This window comes from Castor canadensis, chromosome 4, assembly GCF_047511655.1.
Source record: "Castor canadensis chromosome 4, mCasCan1.hap1v2, whole genome shotgun sequence".
Lineage (NCBI taxonomy): Eukaryota > Metazoa > Chordata > Mammalia > Rodentia > Castoridae > Castor > Castor canadensis.
Window position 1 is genome coordinate 166,116,262 of NC_133389.1, and position 25,818 is coordinate 166,142,079.

At 49.8% G+C, this 25,818-nt stretch overlaps 2 protein-coding genes and 1 pseudogene across 5 annotated transcripts in view; 2 read left to right on the top strand and 1 right to left on the bottom strand.

Annotated features, from left to right (window-relative positions):
- Window positions 1–15,652, bottom strand: part of Tns1 (tensin 1) — a 212,877-nt gene extending 197,225 nt beyond the window's left edge. For all 3 annotated transcript variants that reach the window (XM_074071696.1, XM_074071695.1, XM_074071683.1), the window contains exon 1: window positions 15,482–15,652. In XM_074071696.1, coding sequence (XP_073927797.1) covers window positions 15,482–15,637 — 156 coding nt within the window. In that variant the 5' untranslated portion in view covers window positions 15,638–15,652. The remainder of the gene's footprint in view (window positions 1–15,481) is intronic.
- Window positions 15,653–17,129: 1,477 nt separating this feature from the next.
- The window catches only part of Rufy4 (RUN and FYVE domain containing 4), a 28,383-nt gene continuing 19,694 nt past the window's right edge, over window positions 17,130–25,818 (top strand). The window contains exons 1-3 of one of the 2 annotated variants that reach the window (XM_074071681.1): window positions 17,130–17,180; window positions 19,699–19,845; window positions 19,954–20,060. In XM_074071681.1, the coding sequence (XP_073927782.1) occupies window positions 19,800–19,845; window positions 19,954–20,060 (153 nt within the window). In that variant the 5' untranslated portion in view covers window positions 17,130–17,180; window positions 19,699–19,799. Of the gene's footprint in view, window positions 17,181–19,419; window positions 19,846–19,953; window positions 20,061–25,818 lie in introns of those variants that run through there. The other variant, XM_074071682.1, reaches the window with a different exon arrangement.
- On the top strand, window positions 17,200–18,126 carry LOC141422635 (interleukin-12 subunit alpha pseudogene; annotated as a pseudogene).

Consider the following 25,818-nt stretch of genomic DNA (forward strand, 5'->3'; position numbering starts at 1 on the left):
AATGATACAAGCTGACATCCTCCCTGCCCCAAAGGTCCCCAACATCCTGCAGGATCCACTTGAACCCAGCTTCTGGCACATTCTGTTCTTTTTTTTTTTTAAGTGGTACTGGGATTTGAACTCAGAGCTTCATGCTTGCTAGGCAGCTGCTCTACCGCTTGAGCCATTTCACCTGACACATTCTATTCTTGCTGGTAATTTCAGGGCAGAGCGCAGGGGAAGTGATTGCAGTCCCATTACAGGGAGTCCCCATCTGGCCCTGTGGATGGATAAGTTTGGGGCACAGCTTATCCCTCAGGGAGCCTCAACACCCTCATCTGTGAAATAAGCACTGCCGTGTTTGCCTTTCTTACCTCCCCTGGCAGTTGCCAGCATGCTAGGAGAAAGTGTAGAAGCATCACCTCCATTGTGCCCTCCTTCACATCTCAAAGAGAAGAATCCAGGTACAAAGGTCACAAAGAGACCAGGGTCCAAATCCTTGCACTGGCATGCACAGGCTATTTGACCGTGGGGACATTGTGTCCCTATTCTGAACCTTGGTTTCATCTCTCCAAACTGGAGACAAGAATCCTAACTTTATGGTGGGTGTGGGGAATAAGATAAATGTGGAAATGCCTACCACCAGCCTGACTCACAGAATTCCCCATGCCCTCAGAATTCCCAGGCAAATATTTCAAGTCCCCAGGGCTGGGAGGGGTGCTGTGGACCTGCTCCCCATGGTCCTTCCTGGGTCAGCCAGTTACACACTCCTGCCCCACCCAGACAGTGCTTCATGCAGAAGCCTCAGCTAGAGCACCACGTCTGGAACAGGCAGTTCACAGCCAGGCCGGGCATGGACACCACAGAAGGACGCCAAAACAGAATTGGCAGGAGATGCTGAAATGGGCCAGAGGAGAGATGGCCTGAAGGCCACAGGCTGGGACTCAAGAAAAGAGAGGGCAAGACACTGGTGGCTCATGCCTATAATCCTAGCTACTCAGGAGGCAGAGATCCAGAGGATCGCAGTTCGAAGCCAGCCTGGCCAAATAGTTTGTGAGACCCTATTTCCAAAAAACTCATCACAAAAATAGGGCTGGTGGAGTAGCAAGGTGTAGGCCCTGAGTTCAAACCCCAGCACTGAAAAAAAGAAAAGAGAGGAACTGGAGGATGCCTCTCAACCAGAGAACAGGAGGAAATGAAAACTGAAGCAAAAAACACTCAAGTTAGACAACAGGCAGAACTTACAATGAAGCACCAAAATACCAGAGGCCTCTGTTTTTCCCCTACTATTCCCCACATTCCTCTTCAAAACCCCAAATGAATTCTAAGTCTTCAGTTTCCCATGACTCAAGCATGAAAGTCCCTGCTCACCTTAGCAAAAAACAGACCAATTCTGCTCCCCTAGTCCCTGAGCCTCCAGTCTCACTCAGCCCTGTCCCCTCTGTATGATTCTCTTGCAGAAACCAAAGCCCATTCCTGTCATCTATGGCCATCTCAGATCCCCTGGGGAGGAGAGGACAAGACCATTTCCTATTGCTCCCATCCCTATCGATCTTCCCCAACCAGACTACACCTGGGCCACTCACACCTGACCTGCCTAGCTTCAGCCTGTGGCCCTCCTTATGTTTTCTGAGTCTGGAGGCAGAGCAAAGGTGCACAGGCTGAGGATACAGGTGGGGATGGGGGCACAGCATGGCAGCCTCGAGGATGGAAGGCATCCCTTAAGGGTGGTGGAACCCTGCTGCTGGTCCTCCAAGCTTATAAGGAGAGGCTAGGGCCTGGAAAGAAACGGAATGTTCTGTTTATGGGCCAAAGAAAAGCAGCAAAAACAGGGCTGGAAACAGAGGTGCTGTATGTAGCACACTCATACACAAAGAGCCCTTGCCCCACTGGACAGGGCAGGTGTCCCAAGGCTGGACCCCTACTGACAAGGAGCAGGAAAGAACAGAAGTGAGAAGAGCTGGGTACCCCCAAAAGAGAAAAAGGGGCTAAAGGGGCCACTTTGGACCCCAACTAACAGTGCTGACACACAGCCCTCACGTAGATGGGCCACCTGCCAGGGAATCTTTGCCTGTGTCATGTTGGCTAGAGGGGATGACACTTTAAGGGCTGCCTTAATCCTCCTCCACTGAGCCCCCATCCCTGGAGGAAGCCACCTCTTCTTGCAAGGAAAGGACCTCATCAGGTCTCCAAACTGGGATTTCTTCTTAGGACCCTAGAGTCCTTCATGTCTTCGCCCCTCCCACATACAATGTCCTACTGAAGGGGGCGTGTCCCTTAGTAACCTAGAAGGAAGGCCAATTGCTTCCTAGGGAGAGAAGTTTCCCGTGGATGGAGAGAACAAGGCGTCCCAGGGGGAGACTGACTCATCATCCCTCACTGGGGCAGGGCAGGTGGCCTCAAGGCTCTTCTCAGGTAGGAAGTCCATTCTCTGGGGAAGGACTGACCTCCCCTTCTGCTGTTCTCAAGGTGGCTTCACAGTCACCATCCCAGAGGCTCACCTTAGACAACTGATCTAGGAGGAAGAGTGGAAGGAAACCAGAGGAGCAATCCTCCAGCCCACCTCCCAGCCACACCCTCTCCCCAACCTGCTCTTTCACAGGTGAGTGATCTTGAGCCTAGGGAAGTGAGTGGACCCTTCAGGGTAGCTCAGGCCCTTTGAACACACGTTTACTCTCAAAACCCTAAGACAGCAGCCAAGGATTCTTGTTTTCTTACTTAATTAAAGTATAAATCCTAGAGGAAATAACAAAGGGAGCATAGGCCTAGCACATTTACTGCTGAAATACTTCCATTCTAGCATGAAAGAGGCCAAGACATCTCTCCACCCCCACCCTCACCCCCAGGCTGCAGACCTCCCTCATTCAGCAAGGAAAGGGCTGACTCCTGGTCCAGCAGGGGGCCTCAGGGCCCCACCCTGCCTCCCAGCCCAGTCCCTAGGATCATTTGTTAAATATTTTGATTATTGTCCCTAACAACAGGGTGAGTGGGAACTGTAAGCCCAAGAACACAGACCCCTGAGCTGGTTGGGAACAGCCAGGAAGCAGCCAGATTCAGGGACTGAGCCCCTGAGGCTCAGATCTGGTGGCCTGCAGATTCCTTTGGGGATGAGGGTGATGGTGTCTGAGAGTGAGCCTGAAACAGGAAGATTAGCAGAATGTTGAAGGAGCACTCTGGATTGAGGAGTTCAGATCCCCAAAGTAAGACAGCAGCCTGGTCCGGGGAAACCAGACACAATTGAGGGTGTCTGGACACTGAAAGACCAATGTTTGTTCACCTGAATTTTCCCCATGAAGCAGCCTAGTCTAATAGCAGAGAGCAAACCACCCACTCTGTGAGGTCCCAGTTTAATCACCACACAGAAAACTCCAGGTATCTGATGAGGGCTTCTGAGAACTCAAAATTCTTGGGAATGTTAAGACCTCAGGACCCCAGCAGAGCCCAACTAAGCCTGTACTGGGCACCCACTCTACTCTTCTCACTACCTGGCAGAAAGTAGGGCTGTCCTCTTTGGGCCTGAGCAGCCACAGAGCTTGTAAGCACAATTTAAAGGCTAGAGAGGAATGGAGGCCAGGATAGGAGGACGGGCATGGCCAGAAAGAATGAGAAGGAGGGGCCAGGAGCTGAGGCTAAAAAAGGGTGAGGGGCCACCGCCAAAGTCCTGCTGGTCCCTGTCACCCACTGACCCAGCAGAGGTTGTCCAAGGGACAGAAGGCCTCCATCTTCCTGGTGTGAAAGCCTCTACTCAAAGATGGGGCCACTGCCCAGATCCTAGGCCATATTCGGCTTGCAAGCCATGACACTGCCTGTGGCCTCGAACATGCGCCTGGAATCTCCTGCAGTGCGCTGGGTTCAAGCCCCAACACTTACCGGCTAGGAGTCCTGGGTTGGTCCTGGTGCTCAGTTTGCCTCTCTCTGCCCATGTGTCACCCAGGAATTTCCTCCCAGGTGTCATTGGGTCCCACAGCCCTCCAGGCTTCCTTCTGCAGCTGGGTGGCAAGGGAGGCTCCAGGGCCCCAGCAGAGCTTGTGCCCTGAGGAGGCCATGAGGGACTTTGTGGGCTAGACCCTGCCTCTACCCCAGACTGCCCTAAAAGCACATGAAGCATGTGTTTATTTTTAGCCAGGATCCAGCAGGCAGCCAGCCATCCAGGGTTACTTTAGACTGTGGGGTCATCGGGCTGGCCAGGGTAAAGGGAGCCGCTGTGGAGGTGGAGGCAGAGGCTCTGAGGAAACAGCACCCCAGGGGAGTCCCCTGTGAGTTGGAAGAACAGCAAAGAGAATGGGGTCTGGGCAGGGAAGGTGAAGTTGGGCCAGAAGTCTAGACCAGTAGAATACTGGGAGGGCTGAGGGTGAAGGAACTGGCATTGAAGAGAGAAGACAGGGCCTTCCTGGTCTCTCCTCAGTGCCAAGGAAGACAGAAGGCAGGGTGAGAATGAGGGTCAGGCATGGAGAAAGTGAGCTTGGGGGCAGAGAAAGGTCAGGGGAGCGAGAGGAGAGACACAGATAGAGATAGAGGCAGACAGGGAGACAGAATGACAGAGAGACAGAGAGTGAAGTGCTGAGGGGTGACTCATGCACTCATGGGCTGCAGAATCAGTGACTTAGCTCCCTGTCTCACCCTGCTCCCAGGCTCCTTTCTCCCACCGAGAGGATTCAGCCATAGCTCAGGAGCCCCAAGACCACTCTGCACCCCTGAATCCTTTCAAGACAACATCCCCATCCCCCCCACCAAGTTACATATGAAAGAAATCAAGCTGGGATGTGGACACACACACACACACACACACACAGAAGCAGGGCCTCCTGGGAAGAGCAGGGACAATGGAGAAGGGAGAGGGGTGTCCCTTTGTCCCTCTGCGTAGCCTTGGCAGCTCAAATCCATACAGACTTTCACAAAGGGCGTCTGGCTCCCAGAGGGGGAGATAAATGGGGGGAGGAGGGGAGAGGAGAAAGGGGAGACCCCAGGGCTGGAAATGCCCCATCAGTGGGTCTGGGAAGCAAGATGGAGGCTGTTCTCACAGCCCGAGAGGCAGCTAAAGAGCTTAGAGGACAGGGCAGCAGGCAGGAGGGCAGGGGGACTGGGGGCTGGGACCCATGCTATCAGGGGATGGGGGAGAAATCTGGGGCCAGGAGTTGCTTCCTGGGGGAGGCAGGTAGAGGTGGCTAGGAAAGGGGGCAGCAGGCCTAACAGACCACCTTTCTCCTGCATCCTGAAGTCTAGCCGGGACAGCTGGTAGGTGTCTTCAAGGCTGAGGGCTCTGCTGGGATGGGGGTTGAGGAGTCCCATGAGAACAATTGCTGGCTAGTCAGGCAAACTGTGACCTCTTGGTCCCAAAGAGAACAAGAGGAGGGACCCCTCTCCACAAAAAGGCCTGGGCTGAGGATATGCCAGGCTCAGCAAGAAATGGGCTGAGATGAGCAGAGGCAAATCACAAAGGCCAGAGTCCCGAGACTTGGTCCTCACCTGTCTCTGCACCAACAGTGCAGCGCTGCAGACTGGGTCCACCTCAGCCCAGGTTCCTCTGTGAAGTAGGGTAGTAATGCCTGCCTGGCCCACAGCTTTGCAAGGTTGCCCTGAGCTACATGCGAGACCGATTTTAAAGTCATTTATTAGCATTGTTGCTTACTGACTTCTGACCCACCTGCCAAGTCAGAGACCCCAAGCCCAGGTTCCTCCATGCCCTGCCCCACTTTCTGAGAGGGGCTCAGAGATGAGTCTTCTGGCCAAGTCAGCAGTGAAAGGGTCAGCCAGATGGGCCCAGAAAACTCCTTCCAAAGAGAAGGAAACCGATGTTCACTGAGCTCCTGCCTCATGGGAACTCAACACCTCTCAGCCATCCTAAGCCCCTTGCTACCTTGCAAGCCAAGTGTCTCATTCTCATTATCCACTTGAGAAAACTGAGGCTCACAGATCAGCCAGTCACCAATAGACTTCACATTTGCCACCAGATCAGTCTGTCCCCCAGGTGCATGCTTTTCTACAAGACCTCCGCATTTTTTTTTGTTGCCTTGGTGCTGTGACTTCATCTGTCCCCACCCTTACCCCCAACTCCTGAACCTCAGAGTTCCCAGGACAGCTTCATTCTCCCACACCATCCCCAGCTGACCTCAGTGCTTAGGACTCCAGACTGCTGAGGGCGACACAGAAGGGAAGGAGGTGCCAAGCAGGACAGAGTGCAGGCAAGCATGGTCAGTGTTGCCTGCCCACTGCGTCCTAGGGGTTGGCATGGACTGTGAAGCTGGCTCTTGGCAGCTCCTCCATGCCCTGCCCCACTTTCTGAGAGGGGCTCAGAGATGAGTCTTCTGGCTTGGCAGCAGCCCGGTGCAGTGGGCTCCATTCTCCCCATTTCAAGCTGAGGAAGCTGCAGCTCAGAGTCACTAAGTAGTTTTTACCCAGGGCACATAGCTAGGAGGTAGTAAAAAAGGATTCATCCAGACTGCCTTGTCTCCAGGTCCCCAGTCCCTAAGCCACACAGCTTCCTCTGGAGTCTGAGGCCTTGGGGAGATAGCATGGCATCACACAGGAGCCAAAGGGTCTAGAGAAGGATGCAGAAGAAACTCCTCCCTCACTACCCCCAGCACTGCCTCCATCACACCACCCCCTGCTTGCCTTGCAGCTCCATTAAAAGGCAAAGGAATAAATTAGTTCTGCCTAGCATAGTGAGTGGCTGGAGGTCAGGAGGCCAGCTGGGCGCCTCACACTTTTCAATGCAGTCTGGCTGCTGCGGTGGGAGCTGAGGAGGCGGGGACAGTCTAGCTAGGCTGGGCGTGGGCTGACCCCCACAGATGGCCTCAGCTTAGTGCCCAGAAATACTCACTCCTGCTCCAACTTCATTCCTCTAATGGTATTGCAACTTGGCGACTGCACTGGGCACCCCTGCCCCACACTCCATCCAGCCCAGACCAGCTCCTGAGGACAGCCAATGTCAGGGGTAGTTTCAGGCTGCCCATCCTCCTCTAGTGTGAACTTTGGGGTTGGGTTTCTGTCCAAGGGAGAAGAAGAGGAGACTAATACCATGCTGATTTCCAGGACCATACCTGGCCCAGTGTACAAGTGCCTCAATTTCCCCATCAGCACTAAGGCATCCCAAGCAGACAGGAAAAAAGAGAAAGGTGTAAGCAGGTGAATCAGCCCTCTGCTCCAAGCAGGACAGCACTGTCTAACACAACTGGGGTAAAGGATGCTCACGCAGTAGCCAGTACCCAGAGGTGGGAAGCTAGGAGGCCTGGCAGCCAATCCAAGCAAGCCCAGGTCTGAACAGGAGCATGACAGCCCAAAGTGAAAACTATGCTTCCTTCCAGATGCTTGGGTCATCCCCACACCTCCCAACACACCCAGACCCCTAGACAAAAGGCTTCCTCCATGACCCAAGGTGCTGCATCAGGCACAAGGATGCACCTTGCAGAAATCCCGCTGTGAGCTGAAATCCACCTCCATGTTTGCTGAGGTCCTGCCTCCCATGGGCCACTCTGACACTGGCAAAGTGCAGGGCCACCCTGAGGTAGGCCCAATCCTGGGAAACTTCTTTGTGCAGGACTTCTTTGTGGGCCAACTTGGGCTACTCCTTCAGAGTGCAGGAGGCCCAGGACACTTCTGGACCCCTCCTTCTCTCCTTCCTTTGGGTTAGACTTGCATGGCAATCTGAGGCTCTCCAGCCACCCTGGTTCCTTCCTCCCTCATTCCATCTCCCCTGGCACACCCATCACACATTTGACCCATCTTTTTTGTCAGAGGAAGCAGACTAATACGGTCACTCAATAGCAACAACAATAATGCAACAATGACTGTGAGGACAGCTGTTCTTTATTACAGATATCAATGTGTCCTATGCTGTATAAAATGCTGTTAGGGCAGCAGAGGAAACTGAGGCACAAATGATACATAATATGCTCATAGATGTGCAGCATTCAAGGGGCTTACAAGTCCAAGTTGAACTCGCTCAGTACACCCCTCTGGGCAGCCACCATCCCACACCGCCTCCCCTACAACAGATGTGCCTTCTGGCTACATGGACAAGAGAGAAGCTGAAAAAGAACTCAAGGCTTCTAAGTGGCAAGATAGGTGCACAGGGAAGAATGGGGATAGTGCCCAAAAAAGACCAACTAAGAAAGAAGGCAGAAGGGAGGCTTGAGTGGAGACCAAGAGGAGAACTAGCTCTGCCCCCAGAGAAGCCCAACCCTACAAGAAGAGCACCTCAGCCTCCCAGGGCAGGAGACAGGTTGTGGTGCAGAACAAAAAAGGGGCAAGAAATATGGCCCTAGAGCACTTTCTCACCCACACTCCATGCCATCTTCTACCAGACAGCCTCGGCTCTCCCACTCTGCTAGAATAGAGTGAGGGGGATCAGCAGTGCCCAGTCCAGGACCTCTGCACCCAGGCTCTCATGACACTTGGGCCCTGGCATTTCCATCTCTATTTACCCCTTCATTCACATCCAGCACCCCTGCAAGGGCAGGACCCACAGGCCTGGCCCAGGTCTCAGGTCCCAACAAAGCCAGGCCTGTCACCTAGTGTCCATGGGAGTGACACACAGGCTGGAGCTAAAAGGACAGGGCAGAGAGCCAACTGCACTAGGTGAGTTCTTAGCTAAAATCCTAGCCTGCCAGGCCCAAGTTCTTGGAGGTGGGGGGTTGGAGGGCAGGGTGAAGGAGTCGTAAAGGTGAAGTCAGGGACAAGGAAGGACAACCAGCTTCCAGCAGGTCTACCAAGGGAGGGGGGACTCATGGCAGGCACAGTACCCCCTCCCCTACACACACACCTCTACATGGTCCATCCACATGAGAAAGATCCAAGAGCAGGCTCCAGTCACCAAATCTCCATCCTTCATGTGTCCTCTACCCTGAGCCAGGGAGCTTTGAATGCAGAGCCCTCTGTGGTGAGCTTCCAGGTACTCTCACAGCCCACAAAGTCTGAAGGCCAAACTTTAGCTCAGCATTCAAGGCCCTTCTCATGCAGGCTGGCCCCAGCTCTCCCTTCCCACCATGCCCTCCACCCACACTTCATCTCTTCACTCCCTGAGGGCACTGCACACTTCTGCACCTCTGGGCCTGCCTGAAATGGCCTTGTCTTCCCTCTGGGTCAGTGAGTGTCTACTCCTCTTTGAGGACCCCATTCAACAAGTCACCTCTCTGAGGGATTCCCAGACTGCCTCAGGCAGAACAGGTCAGTCCCTGCTCTGGAACCATGTGACAGCTCACATACATACCTTCCAGGCACACTAGGCACATTGTCTTAGGATGATGTGTTTGCAGTCTGCCTTCAGCACTGAGCCTCCCAGGAGATGACTTTCTCAGCATTGTGGTTTGAAAAAGTCCCCAAAGTTCACACACTAGAAACTCGATCCCCAATGCTATGGTGCTAGGAGGTGGGACCTAATAGGAGGTGTTTCGTCATAGGGACACCAACCTCATGAAAGGATTAATGCCATTATTACCAGAGTTCAGTCCCCTTTGATATCTGTCTACCCTGCCCCTATCTTCCCTCAAGTGACACATCAGGAAATCCCTCACCAGATAAGGGCCCTTCAGTCTTGCACATTCCACCTTCCAGAACCACAAGAAACAAATTATTGTAAAGTTCTGTTCACTAAAAATCACCTAGGGCTGGAGGTGTGGCTCAAGTGGTAGAGTGCCCTCCTAGCAAGCTCAAAGCCCTGAGTTCAAACCCCAGTACTGCCAAAAAAAAAATGTCACCCAGTTTAGGTTGTTCTGTTACAGCAACACAAAATGGGCTGAGATACAAAGTAAGACAATGTGTGTGTACACGGTGCCTGGCCGAGGGTGGATGGCTGGAGGAGAGGAAGGTGGGAGGTTCGAGGATGAAGAGTGGATATGTAAGAGAGAAGATGGCACTGGTTAGGAAGAGATGGGTGGAAAGAATGATGTGTTGAAAGGTGAGCAGACGCTCTGGGTGCAGAACCAACATGGCACACAGGACAGTGTCTACAGAAAGGAGCATCGAAGCTGGGCTCCTCTATCCCCTCTCCTGGAGCAGGTGTGGAGACCCAGTTTCCAGCTCTGGGTGCCAGGACTACTCAACAAGGAGGGGGAGGGACTGGCCAGAAACACCAGGGCTCTAGATGGACTGGACGTAAATTTATGAATTAGAGCTGGGATGGTCAGAAAGGGGTCCTGGACTCTAGCCACTGTGTGGGACCTCTCTTCTCCCCACCAGTCAGCCTGTGTAGATGGCAGCCTCTGCTTCCACTCACAAGCGGCTGCCCTTCTGGGGATTGCCTTAGCTTGCCTGCCCTTGGCACTGGGCTCTGTCCTGGTGCCAGGGGCCTTGGCAAGTCCATACATCAAACAAGGAGGCAGTGCTGGCTTCCTGCCCATCCAGAAAAAGGGAAGAAATGCAGGCCCTGTCCCTAGCCTCAAACCCTCCCCCTCCTATCAGGGACCAAGCCTTCCCCCAGACAGTGAATACGCTGAGAAAGATGACTGTGACACTCCCCCTTCCCCCTCCCTCCAATGCAGCTCTCTGACCTTCAACCTCCTTTTCCTCCTGAGTCTCACACTGGGAGCAAGGAGGGGCAGGCAGGATGAGCAAAGTTACTACAAGGGTACATATTAGCCCAGGAATTCTCTCTCTCTCTCCCCAGGACACCTCTCATGCTTCCTTTACAGAGTGATCCCTCTGATTCTTGAGAGACTTGGGTCTTCCCAACACCCAACAAGAGGGAGGCATGAATATAACCAGCAGACATCAGAACATCGGATCACCAAAACACACATGCGAAAATGTTCACAGCAGATATTCACAACAGCCTCAAACTGGAAACAACTGTACCGCCTGGCAACGGCAGAGTGGAGAAATCGGTATTGTATCTTCACACAACGGAACACCATTCCGAAATGAGAGGGAATGAGCTGCATCTGCACCCAAGAACAACGATGAATTCGTGAATGTTGAGTGAAAGAAGTCAGGCATAAAAGTATAATAGGACGCACTCTATTTATAAGAAATTCTACAACAGGTAAATCTATGCTGTTAGAAGTCAGGAGGTGAACAACCTTTGAGGGGAACGAGTGACTGGCAGGGGTCAGGAAGGGGAACTTCTGGGTGCTACAAGGCTTTATTTCTTCACTCTGAGTACTGAATACACGGGCACGTGTGTTCAAGTTAGTGGAAAGCTTGTATACTTTTCTATATTTATGAAATACTTCAATAAACTGAAATGAGGGAAATGCCTCGTGATGACTTATCAGTTGCCATCTTTGTAAGTCACTCACCCCTCCTGCTCTCTCACCCCACCTCCAAGCCATCTCCACACCTTTTCCCTTCCCCTACAATTAGTAGTGGCCTCACCCAATCCTCTTCATCCTCCTCTGGAGACCTCCTCACCTGCTCAGGTTGCCAGCTTTGCCTCTCACCCTCTCCCTGCCATACACACAGCATGGATGGGGGCTTGTGGGAAGCCAGTGCAGCCAAAGAAAATCTTCCAAAACTGTCCGAGCTCCCAACACTCCTCAGGGCTCCTAGCACACAGCTCCGACCACGAGAACACCTCAATACTGTCTGCTCATACTCCAACTCCTTAATTAAATGCCACTTCTTCCACCTTCCTCATCCAGTCCCTCTTGTATTATCACCTGTGACCTCTCTTGCCTTTACTCCACAGCAAGGTTTTCCAGAATGCGTTTATTTGTGCGGTTACTTGGTTACTTGTTTGCAGTTTGCTCCATCTTTCCCACTGGATTGACCCACACTTCCTGGGGTAAGATCAGAAACTGTCTGCTTTTTGCCCCATAGCCCTGTTCCTAGCCCAATGCCTGGCTTATAGCAGGTGCCCAAAAATGCCTGAATCAATACTGAACAAATGAGTGGCCAGGCCTGCCTGTCTTGTAATCTCTGGGGAAGGCAAATGCTGCATCTGGGGACAAAACTAGTTGTGGAGCCATGACACCTGGGATGTGATGCTCACTTGTAGTGTGACGTTAGGCAAGTCATTCCCCTTCTCTGGGACTCAGTGTGCTTATTCATGAAATATGAGGGTAGACGAGCATGGCTGTAGGCAGGCTTGAAGGACATATGATATCATGAGTGTTTGTAGAGTGACTATGTGTGTACAAGTATGTGAATATGTGTGTGCACATCTCCCTAGCAAAAGCATCTATACCTTTCATTCCATTCTCAAAGGGAGCTGTGACCTCAAAAGGTTCAGAATGATTACCAGATCCTTTTCAGCTCAGAAGGTCTATGATCTTATATAACAAGAGAGGGGAGAAGAGAAAGAAATCCAACCCAAAATTGCAAGAGTTGGGTTAGTCCCCAGAATGTCCATCAGACCTGTAAGACCCCACAACAGGAATGCAGAGGAGACTGCAGGTCCTGGCCCTCCAGAGCTTGCTAAACTCAAAGGCACACAAGCCTGGGGGCGAAGCAGAAGCCAGACAAGCTGCCCGCAGGAGGGAAGAGGCAGAAGCAGCCTGGAGTCTCTTTCCCTCTGCTCCTGCCACCATCAGACAAGCACCCACTTGTCTTGGGATATGGCACAGAGCAAGAGGCAAGGTTGGCACCTGGAGATGCCCGCCAGGCCCCTTGGCACCCACGTCAGAAAAGTTTTGGCGGGAATACTCAGGAGGAGTGCCAAACCCCACCCTCCTTCCTCCTGAGGCTGGCGTGTGGGGGCCAAAGTCAGGCTCAAAATGCAGGGAACTATGGGAGCCAGAGAAAGCCATCTGAGAGACACAGGGCTCCCAGCTCCAGGCTCTGATAATGCAAGAGTTGGGAGCCAAGGTGGGGGCAGACAGTCCTCCTCAAAGTCAGGAGGAGGAGCAGGCGACAGATTTAGGCCAGGGAAGGAAGTGGTGGGGGCAATGGGGTCTTGGGGAACAGGGCACACTGGCAGAGAGAGAAGAATGGATGAGCCAGGCAACATGGGAGGCAAAGAAGGCAATATGGCCTGGGCAGGGAAATGGAGAACAGTGAGGTGGGAAATAGAGTCAGTACCATGAGCCCAATCTGCAGCTTAGGACAGAAGCTTAGTCTATGGGATAGCAGAGGCAGGAATGGAGGACGCGTGTCTGTGGCAAGACCATCAGTGGGAGGGCCCTGGCTGTAGGCCCAGATGCCTGGTAGCTTCTGAGCCCGGCTCCTGAGGGGGTGAGAGTCCAAAAGATGTTTATCTCCCACAAGAACGTGGATATCATGCCTCCTCCAGTGAGGGCTCAGGTGATAGGCGGGCTGCTCTTTCCAGGGTTGAGCAGTCCCCTGAGAGTCGCCCTGTGAATGGGGCCCTGGGCAGGGGAGAGAGCTGCCAGCCCCCGCATCCCCTTCTGGAGCCAGAGCCAGGGCACATGGCCGGGATGGAGTCTTATCCATGCAGATAAAGCAGGCAGTGAGTCACTGGCAAGCTCTCCCCAGAGGCCACTGGGAAACCAGCTCATCCAAATGCAGACAGACACTCGTCCCCATCCCTGACCATGTCATTGTCACACACAGGGACACACACACACCTCCCACTTCTTTTCCCCTCTCCTTGATCACCACTTTCAGCACCCCCAATTCCTTCCCCAACTCAGCCTCAACCACCCTGTCCCTGCCCACCCTCACCAGGCCCAACAGGAGCCCACCCCACATCAAGACCGGCTTTGGGTAGGAGGTAGAAAGACAGAGGAAATCAAGGAAATCTACCAACAGAGTCCTGAGCCCACAGCCCTACCTCTTAGGATGAAACCAGAGAGTAAGGAAGGCTGAACAGCAAGGCCAAGAATCAGGAGAGAAAACGAGGAACTAGATGGTCTCATCCCTGAATTCTTCCACGCCAAGGGGCAGAGGCAACGGCAAAACTCTGGGTGACCAGATATCTGAGGTGCCTCCCAGGGCTCTGTGCGCCAACCTCAAAATACCAGGAAACCAGCTCAACATTTCAGAGAGAAAACTGGATCTGAGACAGAAAGAGATAAGGAGGGACACTATCACCTCACCCCCACCCCATATGCACAGAAGCCACCTTAGAGGACAGAGAACTCATGACGCTCTGAGGCAGGGAGGCTGATAACTGAGAGCTCTGCCATGTCACCACAATTCTCTGTCAGGACCAAGATGCAGTAATCTGGGATCCCCAGTCCATATCCCCCAGAGCCTTCCCTTCTGTCCCTCAGGGCCCAAAGCTAAGCTTAGGTCTCATCTCGATTTTACAAGGACACCAGACACTTCAAAGGTCCAGACAACAACTCTAACCCAAAGCCTGGTCCCTCACCATGGTCAGCCACCAGCTGCAGCCTTGAAGGATGGAGCATTCTGTTTACGAAGACCTAGCCCTGTGCCTGGCACTGTGGTGTGTAACCACAAATATGCCATAACCTGTGCCCTGGAGGGACATCCAGTCAAGCAGAGGGACCTGCACATGACCACACATATGCACACAAGGCACACACAGACACAACTGGCTTTACCAGCTGCCCCTGAGGAAGGGTGGGGATTGCTGCGGGGCTCGTGTGGAGTCACTCCATCTCTGCGTGCCTCCGGTTGGGGAACATAAGACCCCCACCATGACCCAGACCACAATTCAGCAAGAAGTCTGAGGAGGCTCTGTCTCCCAGCCCCCAACAGTGGGGTAGGCTGGGAAATTTTGCAGGGACCTGGAGTGGAGCTAGCCAACCCCTGCTGACCCCAAGTACCTCCTCTCCTCCTTTTCCTGGGAAATCAGTGCTCACACCTATATCAGGCCTGAGGGTTCCTGACAGATGGCTTATCCAGAACAAGCTCCTGCCTCCCAGGTCACAGCTACTCCCATACCAGGGTCAGTTTTCCACTTCAAGGCTCCAAGATTTACCCAGGACAGAGGATGGGAGGTCCAGGTCCCAAAGTCCTCAGACCTTTCTTACAGGGGACCATGCTAGCTCAGAAGACCCCTTCCGTCCTGGCCACAGAGCCCAGGTCTAGGAAGATAGCAACCACTCTAATCCCTGCATGGCCAGCTCAGGGGAAACCAGCTTTCTTTTTCTTTCTTTCTCTCTCTCTCTCTCTCTCTCTCTCTCCCTGTCTCTCTCTCTCTCTCTCTCTCTGTCTCTCTCTTTCCTTCCTTCCTTCCTCCCTCCCTCCCTCCCTTTCTTCCTCCCTCCCTCCCTTCCTTCCTCCCTCCCTCCCTTCCTTCTTCCCTCCTCTTTCCTTTTTTGAGACAGGGTCTCACTATGTAGCACAGGCTGGCCTGGAATTTGTGATCTTCCTGCCTCCCCCCTCCAACCCCCCTGCTGGGATGATAGACTGATGCCCAAGCCTGGGGCAGCTATTTTCATTTCTAAGGGTTGGGTCCCACATCGCCCTCCTGCCAAGGGCACAGGAGAACCCAGGTGAGACCTCAGGAGAACTCACTGCCCCTTCTCCTGCTCCTGGTCCAACCTCCCTCCTGGGCAGCATGCCTTGCAAGCCACCTCCCAAGCGCTGACCCGCACTTTCCTGCTAGGCTCCTAACCTGTCTCAGGTGTCCTGGGCTCTGCCAGTCACCCGCTACCCACTGGCGAGACCTTCCCCGCCCACCTCCGCAGCGTCCTACCTGAAGCAGCAGCTGCCTCCCCTCTGCGCGGCCCGATCCCCTGGGCACCCAGCCTTCGACCCCCGCCGGGATCGGGGGACTCCCCGGGGGCTGGGGGCCGCAGGCCGTGCCGGGGTCCAGCGCCTCGCAGCACACCAGGCTCACGGTGCAGCCCATCCGACCGGGAGCCCAGCCTGCCCGGGGCGGGGACGCGGGCACCCCGGGAGCCGGCCCGCCCCCAGCCCTGGCCACCGCACGGCCCAGGGCGCCTACGACATTGGGAGGGAGCGGTGACGCCCCCAGCCCGCCCCTGCCGGAGTCCGCGCCTTCTCCGCAGCCCCGCCAGGAAGCGGGGAAGTGCGGGCCCGGCTAGGGGCGGTGACACGGGCGCAGGGACACAGCTGGTTACGGAGGGAGCACCGAGTGTGCGGGGGGCGCGGGGAGGGGCGGCCGGCGCAGGGACCAACTGAGTTCAAAGAGCCAGAGAGACCCAGGGCGCGACGGGAGAGAGCAGATGAGCGACAACAGTCAGAGATAGACACTGGAAAATGGACGTGGGGGACGGGGGAGGGGGGTGCTGAGCCTCTACACTGGGACAACAGGCAGGGAGTGGGGCGCCGGACAGACAGGCTTGGGCACCGCGCGCCAGTGTTTACATCTGTTCCTGGGGTTTGGGGGAACAGTTCTTACTGGTCCCTGCTCCTCTGATCCCTGCCCCAGTATTAGCCCCAGGGCAGCCGGGCCTAGAAACAGGCAAACCCCAGCCTCAAAAAGCACAGCACAGCAGATGGGAGAGCCAAGCCCACCTGGGCAACCCACCTGCTCCTTTGCTGGACACAGCACTTCACCAGGGCTTTGCTTCCAGCTTTTGGGATGTGGTTACCAGGTTGGGCGCAGGGCACTAGTGACCAGCACATGAGAGCCCCCACCCCCAACCGGGATGGGGGGCTGCAGAAGAGGAACGGGATAGTTGGTGGGACCTTCACCCTCTCTCCCCACCTGAGCGCCTTCATCCAAGAGATAGTGAGGAGACAACCACAGAGAAACCCGTGGACCAGCACCTCGGCCTCTTTGTGCCATCTGGTGGCAACAAGGAAGAAAGACAACAGCAAGTGAAAAAAAGTGAAGGAAAAAGGAAAAGAAATTTGAATTTCAGGAATTGCGATCAGCCAGGTGTGCCTGAGGGGATCCAGTCGCTATCTCACCCGCTCTGCCGGGTGCTCTAGTCACAGTTTGTAGTAATAACTTTTCAGCTCCCATGTTTGCATTTCTTAGGCCATAATCTTTATCTGCAAATGATTATTTTCTCTTTCTTCCACTCTTTTCTATCGCCTTTCTTTTTGCTATCTTGACAAATTGGCAAATAACATTCACCAATAACAAATAAGGAATAACCACCCTGGTAAGGGACTCTTTTTTTTTTTTTTTTTTTTTTACCGTTTTGGTTTTTTTGTTTTTGCTGTACTGGGGTTTGAACTCAGGGCCTTATGTTGCTAGGCAAGCACTCTACAACTTGAGTCTTTGCTGGGTTCCCCTGATCCTGCCTCTACTACTCCTCCCTGCCTTGGATCGCTCCTCCCCCTCCAGGGTTCAGGGAAGTGACTCAGGCTCAGACCACATGGACTGGGAAGTGGTGTTCTCAGCCCACAGCCCACAGTCGCTAGGGAAGGGCTCAGGCTGCAGAGCCCAACTGTCCATGCAACCAGCCCTGCCTTCCCAGGTGAGCAGCAGGAGGACTCTGGGCTTTGGGAGGCTGGGAAAGGGGAGCTATGCCAGGAGTGAGGGACAGAGGGATCCTGGAGGGGACTGAAGGAGAAGGCTGTTCATAGATTTCATAGAGGATCTGGGCTGGAAGGGTCTGCAGTGACACTCAGTCCAACTCCTTGGTCCACATATGGGGAAACCAGGGGCCAAGAAATTAAGTGACATGCCTTGAGACATTTAGGAAGTGTGGCCCCCTGGGTCAGCCTCCCAGCTGACTTGCCTGCTGTGCCCACCATCCTGTTCAGTGCCTGCTCAGCATCCTCAGTGCTGGCCCAGTATGAATCCAGCCTGCAGCCTCCTCCTTGTGGCTGCCCTGTCCTCCTAGGCCACCTCAATTTGGCCAGGCACCTCCCCAGGGACGTTCCAGTGCCTCAAGTATTCCTGAAACCCGCTGAGGGCCGTCAGTGGCATGCTTCAGAAGGCCAGACAAACCCTAGAATTTTACTCCTATACTGCCAAAGACATTGATGATGAAGACACCACGAATGACAAAACCAGTGCAGTGAAGGCCTGTTGACCACTGGAAATAACCAAGAATGAGAGTTGCCTGGCTTCCAGAGAGACTGCTTCATCACTAATGGGAGTTGTCTGGACTCAGGAAAGGTCTCTTTTATGATGACCCTGTGCCTTAGCAGTATCTACGAGGACTTGAAGATGTACCAGGTGGAGTTCAAGGCCATGAATGCAAAACTTCTGATGGATCCTAAGAGACAGTTCTTTCTAGATCAAAAAATGCTGGCAGGAGCTGATGCAGGCCCTGAATTTCAACAGGGCCACATACACCTTCCTAGGAGGAACCAGATTTTTATAAAACTAAAATCAAGCTCTGCATACTTCTCCATGCTTTCAGAATTCGTGCAGTGACTATCAACAGAGTGATGAGATAGCTGAATTCTTCCTAAAAAGCTGAAGTCCCTCCAAACCTTAGAACCAAAGAAATTTTATAAGATGTGGGTTAAGAACAGGGGAGGGGGAGACTTGGCCTGGTCATATGTAAGCTCCTTTGGGAATCCTTACTCTCCTGGTAGCTTCCTTTGGAAGGTGGTCAACTTACTTCTGCATGACTCTTTTAATCAGGCCTTTCACATTTACTATGGCTAATTTGTTTTTAAGTTTTCATGAGCAAATTGCTAAGGAGAAAAAAATGTTCTCCCTGAATATTTCTCTGTCTCTCTCTCTCTCTCTTTTTTTTTTTCTTGGCAGCACAGGTTTGAACCCAGGGCCTCATGCTTGCTAGGCTGGTGCTGTTACTGCTTGAGCCACTCCACCGGACCTTTTTTGTGTTGGGTAGATAAGGTCTCACAAACTATTTGCCTGGGCCTGGCTTCTAACCCTGATCCTCCTGATCTCTGCCTCCTGAATAGCTAGGATTACAGTCAACGGTGAGCCGTCAGTGCCAGCTGTTTCTCTTTCTCTTTAGCAGAAGAGCAAAAATTGATAAGCTATTTCTATACCAAAGTATTTACAGAAACAGTCACATTTATGTCACAATATTTATTGATATATTTTTATTCGTAGAGTCATGTGAACTAATTTATATTTATTATTATATTTCATATAAAACGCATTTGACGCATACCTTATCAATGTTGTTCTAATAATAAAGTAATAAAATGAAAAAAGAAAGAAAGAAAAGCAAATGACTTGCTTGAGGACACACAGTGAGTGAGCAGCGTGGCCAGGATGGGCCCCATGTCTCTTGACTCCCAACCCTCGCTGTCTCACCTTCCTTCTCCATCCCCTTCACTGCGACCCACTATCTCCTCACTGCCACCTGGCCTTGATTCCAGGATCTCAGGCTAAGCCCACCAGCCCTCAATGCCACAGTGTCCCTCTTTGAGCCCCAAGCTCCTTTGGGAAAGAACAGGCTGAAAGTGGCCTAGGAGAAGGTGGTAGGATTAAAACCCAGAGCCACGTTCCCCACACCCAGCTTGCTGCCCAGGCTCAGCCCTGGGGATTCACTTTACTTCTGTGCCCCCTCTTCTGAAGAAACGCAAATTTTCCACTCAGCTGAGGCCCTGGAAAGAATAACTGTGGTTCTCAAGGGGCCAAGGGTGAGCGCTGTCTTTAGGGAAGTGGGGTAAACTTCCCCCAGCCCAGTGTCAAAACGGTGCCAGCATTCACGGAGTTGCTCACATCAAATCAGGCCAAGAACATAAGCCTTCTGGGCACACAGATCTGCGTTCAAATTCTGACTTTGCTATTTACAACTTCGTGATGTCAGATATAAGATTAACCCTCTCTGTGCTTCGGTTCATCTTGTATAAAATGGGGTTAATAACTCCTTGCGGCTCTTGTGGGAATTGACTGAGACAAGGATGTCAAACAGTGAGCTCAGTGTCTGGCACCCAGAGACTGCCCAATAAGTGGAGGTCATGCCATGTGACATACAGCAGCCTTCAAGAAAGAACTGGGTTTTCACCTTGCTTCTTAATTCACTGTGAGACCCAAGATAGGCCTTGCTCCCTCTTCAGGCTCTGACTCCTCTGATTCCACAGCTGGGCAGCTGTGCCCAGAGGATCCTTCCGGGGCTGACCTTCCAACTCACAAGGAATCACATCACTTCCAAGTCCTCATGACAGAAGAAAGGGCCATCCTTAAGGTCACCAAGGACCTGAAAGGTGAGTGTGTCCTGCCAGATTTTCTGGGGTTGCAGGAAAAGTGATGGGTGTAGAGCAGGTCCCTCAGCAACTAGGTGCCCTGATGCCTTCCACTTGCCATCCCCACAGCTGCTGTCTCTGCCATCCTCCAGGGATACGGGGACGGACAGGGGCCAGTGACAGATGCCAGTGCTGAGCTGCACAGACTCTGCGGCTGCCTGGAGCTGCTGCTGCAGGTGGGACCCTGTACTCCTCCCTTCCTTTCCCCAGCGCTCTCACCACCCGTCATACCCAGAAGGGTTTTCCCAGACATAAGGGAAGAGCCACTGCCTCCTTTGGTCACTATGCACTGACTCATCTCCCTCATCGGCCAGTTCTTCCTGATATCTAACCTCACTCCTAGGTGCCAGTACTGCAGCCTGAGACGTGAGATGGGACAGCACTGGGTGGGGTGGCACCAGGGACTGGACACAGACACCCTGCTTTGAGGACGAACACTCAGAGGCATGGATGTCTTAGGACTTGGCTTTGTGCCGCTGGCTAGAGTCCTTATCATAACTCTCACTACCTTTTTTGTTTGTTTGTTTGTTTGTTTTGAGCATTTACTATGTGCCAGGCTGAGTCTTTTATTCACCCCACTTCATTTAAAGTTTTGGGTTGTTTTTTTTGTTTTGTTTTGTTTTGTTTTTTGTTTTGCAATACTAGGAATTGAACTCAGCCACTTTACCAGCCCTGTTTTTTGTGATAGGTATTTTCGAGATAGGGTCTCATGAACTGTTTGCCCAGGCTGGATTCGAACCACGATCTTCCTGATCTCTGCCTCCTGAGTAGCTAGTATTATAAATGTGAACCACTGGCGCCCAGCTCATTCTTATCTGCTCATTCTTTTTTTTTTAATTTTTATTTATTCATATGTTCATACAATGTTTGGGTCATTTCTCCCCCCTTCCCCCACCCCCTCCCTTATCACCCCCTTCTCCCTCCCACCCCCTCGCTACCTGGCAGAAACTATTTTGCCCTTATCTCTAGTTTTGTTGTAGAGAGAGTACAAGCAATAATAGGAAGGAACAAGGGTTTTTGCTGGTTGAGATAAGGATAGCTATACAGGGCATTGACTCACATTGATTTCCTGTGTGTGTGTGTTACCTTCTAGGTTAATTCTTTTTGATCTAACCTTTTCTCTAGTTCCTGGTCTCCTTCTCCTATTGGCCTCAGTTGCTTTTAAGGTATCTGCTTTAGTTTCTCTGCATTAAGGGCAACAAATGCTAACTAGTTTTTTAGGTGTCTTACCTATCCTCACCCCTCCCTTGTGTGCTCTCGCTTTTATCATGTGATCAAAGTCCAATCCCCTTGTTGTGTTTGCCCTTGATCTAATGTCCACATATGAGGGAGAACATATGATTTTTGGTCTTTTGGGCCAGGCTAGCCTCCCTCAGAATGATGTTCTCCAATTCCATCCATTTACCTGCGAATGATAACATTTCGTTCTTCTTCATGGCTGCATAAAATTCCATTGTGTATAGATACCACATTTTCTTAATCCATTTGTCAGTGGTGGGGCATCTTGGCTGTTTCCATAACTTGGCTATTGTGAATAGTGCTGTAATAAACATGGGTGTGCAGGTGCCTCTGGAGTAACCTTGTCACAGTCTTTTGGGTATATCCCCAAGAGTGGTATTGCTGGATCAAATGGTAGATCAATGTTTAACTTTTTAAGTAGCCTCCAAATTTTTTTCCAGAGTGGTTGTACTAGTTTACATTCCCACCAACAGTGTAAGAGGGTTCCTTTTTCCCCGCATCCTCGCCAACACCTGTTGGTGGTGGTGTTGCTAATGATGGCTATTCTAACAGGGGTGAGGTGGAATCTTAGTGTGGTTTTAATTTGCATTTCCTTTATTGCTAGAGATGGTGAGCATTTTTTCATGTGTTTTTTAGCCATTTGAATTTCTTCTTTTAAGAAAGTTCTGTTTAGTTCACTTGCCCATTTCTTTATTGGTTCATTAGTTTTGGGAGAATTTAGTTTTTTAAGTTCCCTATATATTCTGGGTATCAGTCCTTTGTCTGATGTGTAGCTGGCAAATATTTTCTCCCACTCTGTGGGTGTTCTCTTCAGTTTAGAGACCATTTCTTTTGATGAACAGAAGCTTTTTAGCTTTATGAGTTCCCATTTATCTATGCTATCTCTTAGTTGCTGTGCTGCTGGGGTTTCGTTGAGAAAGTTCTTACCTATACCTACTAACTCCAGAGTATTTCCTACTCTTTCTTGTATCAACTTAAGAGTTTGTGGTCTGATATTAAGATCCTTGATCCATTTTGAGTTAATCTTGGTATAGGGTGATATACATGGATCTAGTTTCAGTTTTTTGCAGACTGCTAACCAGTTTTCCCAGCAGTTTTTGTTGAAGAGGCTGCTATTTCTCCATCGTATATTTTTAGCACCTTTGTCAAAGACAAGTTGGTTATAGTTGTGTGGCTTCATATCTGGGTCCTCTATTCTGTTCCACTGGTCTTCATGTCTGTTTTTGTGCCAGTACCATGCTGTTTTTATTGCTACTGCTTTGTAATATAGTTTGAAGTCGGGTATTGTGATACCTCCTGCATTGTTCTTTTGACTGAGTATTGCCTTGGCTATTCGTGGCCTCTTGTGTTTCCATATAAATTTAATGGTAGATTTTTCAATCTCTTTAATGAATGTCATTGGAATTTTGATGGGAATTGCATTAAACATGTAGATTACTTTTGGGAGTATAGACATTTTTACTATGTTGATTCTACCAATCCATGAGCATGGGAGATCTCTCCACTTTCTATAGTCTTCCTCAATCTCTTTCTTCAGAAGTGTATAGTTTTCCTTGTAGAGGTCATTCACATCTTTTGTCAGGTTTACACCTAGGTATTTGATTTTTTTTGAGGCTATTGTAAATGGAATTGTTCTCATATATTCTTTTTCAGTTTGTTCATTATTAGTGTATAGAAATGCTAATGATTTTTCTATGTTGATTTTATATCCTGCTACCTTGCTATAGCTGTTGATGGTGTGAGTAGAGTTTTTTGGGTCTTTAAGGTATAGGATCACATCATCTGCAAATAGGGATATTTTGACAGTTTCTTTACCTATTTGTATTCCTTTTATTCCTTCTTCTTGCCTAATTGCTCTGGCTAGGAATTCCAGTACTATGTTGAATAGGAGTGGAGATAGTGGGCATCCTTGTCTGGTTCCTGATTTTAGAGGGAATGGTTTCAGTTTTTCTTCATTAAGTATAATGCTGGCTATAGGTTTGTCATATATAGCTTTCATAATGTTGAGGAACTTTCCTTCTATTCCTAGTTTTCTTAGAGCTTTTATCATGAAATGGTGTTGGATCTTATCAAAGGCTTTTTTGCATCTATTGAGATGATCAAGTGGTTTTTGTCTTTGCTTCTGTTAATGTGGTTTATTACTTTTATTGATTTTGGTATGTTGAACCACCCCTGCATCCCTGGGATGAAGCCTACTTGGTCTTGGTCAATGTTCTTTTTGATGTGTTGTTAAATTTGGTTTACCATTATTTTATTGAGGATTTTTGCATCAATATTCATTAAGGAGATTGGCCTATAGTTCTCCTTTTTGGAGGTGTCTTTGCCTGGTTTTGGGATAAGTGTAATACTGGCTTCATAAAATGTATTAGGCAGTTTTCCTTCCCTTTCTGTTTCGTGGAACAGTTTAAGGAGGGTTGTTATCAGTTCTTCTTTAAAGGTCTGATAGAATTCAGCAGAGAATCCATCAGGTCCTGAACTTTTCTTTTTGGGGAGACTCTTGATTGCTGCTTCAATTCCATTTTGTGCTATAGATCTATTCAGGTGATTATTATCCTCTTGGTTCAGTTTTGGATGATCATATGTATCTAGAAATCTGTCCATTTCTTTAAGATTTTTTAATTTATTTGAATATAGGTTCTTGAAGTAGTCTCTGATGATTTCCTGGACTTCCATGGTGTTTGTTGTTATCTCCCCTTTTGCATTCCTCATTCTACTAATTTGGGTTTTTTCTCTCCTCATTTTAGTTAGGTTTGCCAGGGGTCTGTCGATCTTGTTTATTTTTTCAAAGAACCAACCTTTTGTTCCATTAATTTTTTGTATAGTTTTTTTGGTTTCTATTTCATTGATTTCAGCTCTTAATTTTGTTATTTCTCTCCTTCTATTTGTTTTGGAATTTTCTTGTTCTTGTTTTTCTCGGAGTTTGAGATGTATCATTAGGTCATTGACTTGGGATCTTTCATTCTTTTTAATATATGCACTCATGGCTATAAATTTTCCTCTCAGGACTGCCTTGCTGTGTCCCATAGGTTCCGGTAGGTTGTGTTTTCATTTTCATTGACTTCCAGGAGCTTTGTAATTTCCTCTTTTATTTCATCAATGACCCATTGTTCATTAAGCAATGAGTTGTTCAGTTTCCAGCTGTTTGCATGTTTTTTATCTTTACTTTTGTTGTTGAGTTCTAGTTTTATTGCATTGTGACCAGATAGAATGCATGGTATAATTTCTATTTTGCTGAGGCTTGCTTTGTGCCCTAGGATACAATCTATTTTGGAGAAGGTTCCGTGGGCTGCTGATAAGAATGTATATTGTGTAGAAGTTGTATGAAATGTTCTGTAGACATCAACTAGGTCCATTTGATCTATGGTATATTTTAGATCTAAGATTTCTTTATTGATTTTTTTGTTTGGATGACCTATCTATTGATGATAATGGGGTGTTAAAGTCTCCCACAACCACTGTGTTGGCGTTTCTATATGCTTTTAGGTATTTCAGGGTATGTTTGATGAAATTGGGTGTGTTGACATTGGGTGCATACAGGTTGATGATTATTATTTCCTTTTGGTCTATTTCCCCTTTTATTAGTATGGAATGTCCTTCTTTATCTCATTTGATCAATGTAGGTTTGAAGTCTACTTTGTCAGAGATAAGTATTGCTACTCCTGCCTGTTTTGGGGGGCCATTGGCTTGGTAAATCTTCTTCCAGCCTTTCATCGTAAGCCTATGCTTATTTCTGTCAGTGAGATGGGTCTCCTGTAAGCAACAAATTGTTGGATCTTCCTTTTTTAATCCAGTTCGTCAAGCGGTGCCTTTTGATGGGTGAATTAAGTCCGTTAACATTAAGCGTTAGTACTGATAGGTATGTGGTGATTCCTGTCATTTAGTTGTCTTAGTTGTTTGAAGGTTTGATTGTGTGTACCTAAGTTGATGTTACTCTCTACTTTCTTGCTTTTTCTTTTCCTGTGGTTTGGTGCTGCCTGCCTTTTCATGGTTAAGTTGGGTTTCACTTTCTGTGTGCAGAATCCCTTGCAGAATCTTTTGTAGTGGTGGCTTTGTGGTCACATACTGTTTTAGTTTCTGCTTATCATGGAAGACTTTTATTGCTGCATCTATTTGGAATGATAGTTCTGCTGGGTAGAGTATCCTGGGGTTGAAATTATTTTCATTCAGTGCCCGGAAGACCTCACCCCACGCTCTTCTTGCTTTTAATGTTTCTGTTGAGAAGTCTGCAGTGATTTTGATGGGTTTTCCTTTGATGTTATTTGTTTTTTCTCTCTTACAGCCTTCAATATTCTTTCTCGGTTCTCTGTATTTGTTGTTTTAATGATAATATGCTGTGGGGTAGTTCTGCTTTGGTCTGGTCTATTTGGTGTTCTGGAGGCCTCTTGCATCTGTATGGGAATAGATTTCTCTAGATTTGGGAAATTTCCCATTATTATTTTGTTGAATAGATTACGCATTCCCTTCACTTGCACCTCTTCTCCTTCTTCAATGCCCATGATTCTCAAGTTTGATGTTTTGATGGAGTCGGTGAGTTCTTGCATTTTCTTTTCACAGGTCTTGAGTTGTTTAATTAATTGTTCTTTGGTTTTTCCTTTAATTACCATTTCATCTTCAAGTTCTGAGATTCTGTCTTCTGTTTGTTCTATTCTGCTGGATTGGCCTTCATTTTGTTTTGCAATTCTGTTTCATTCTTTT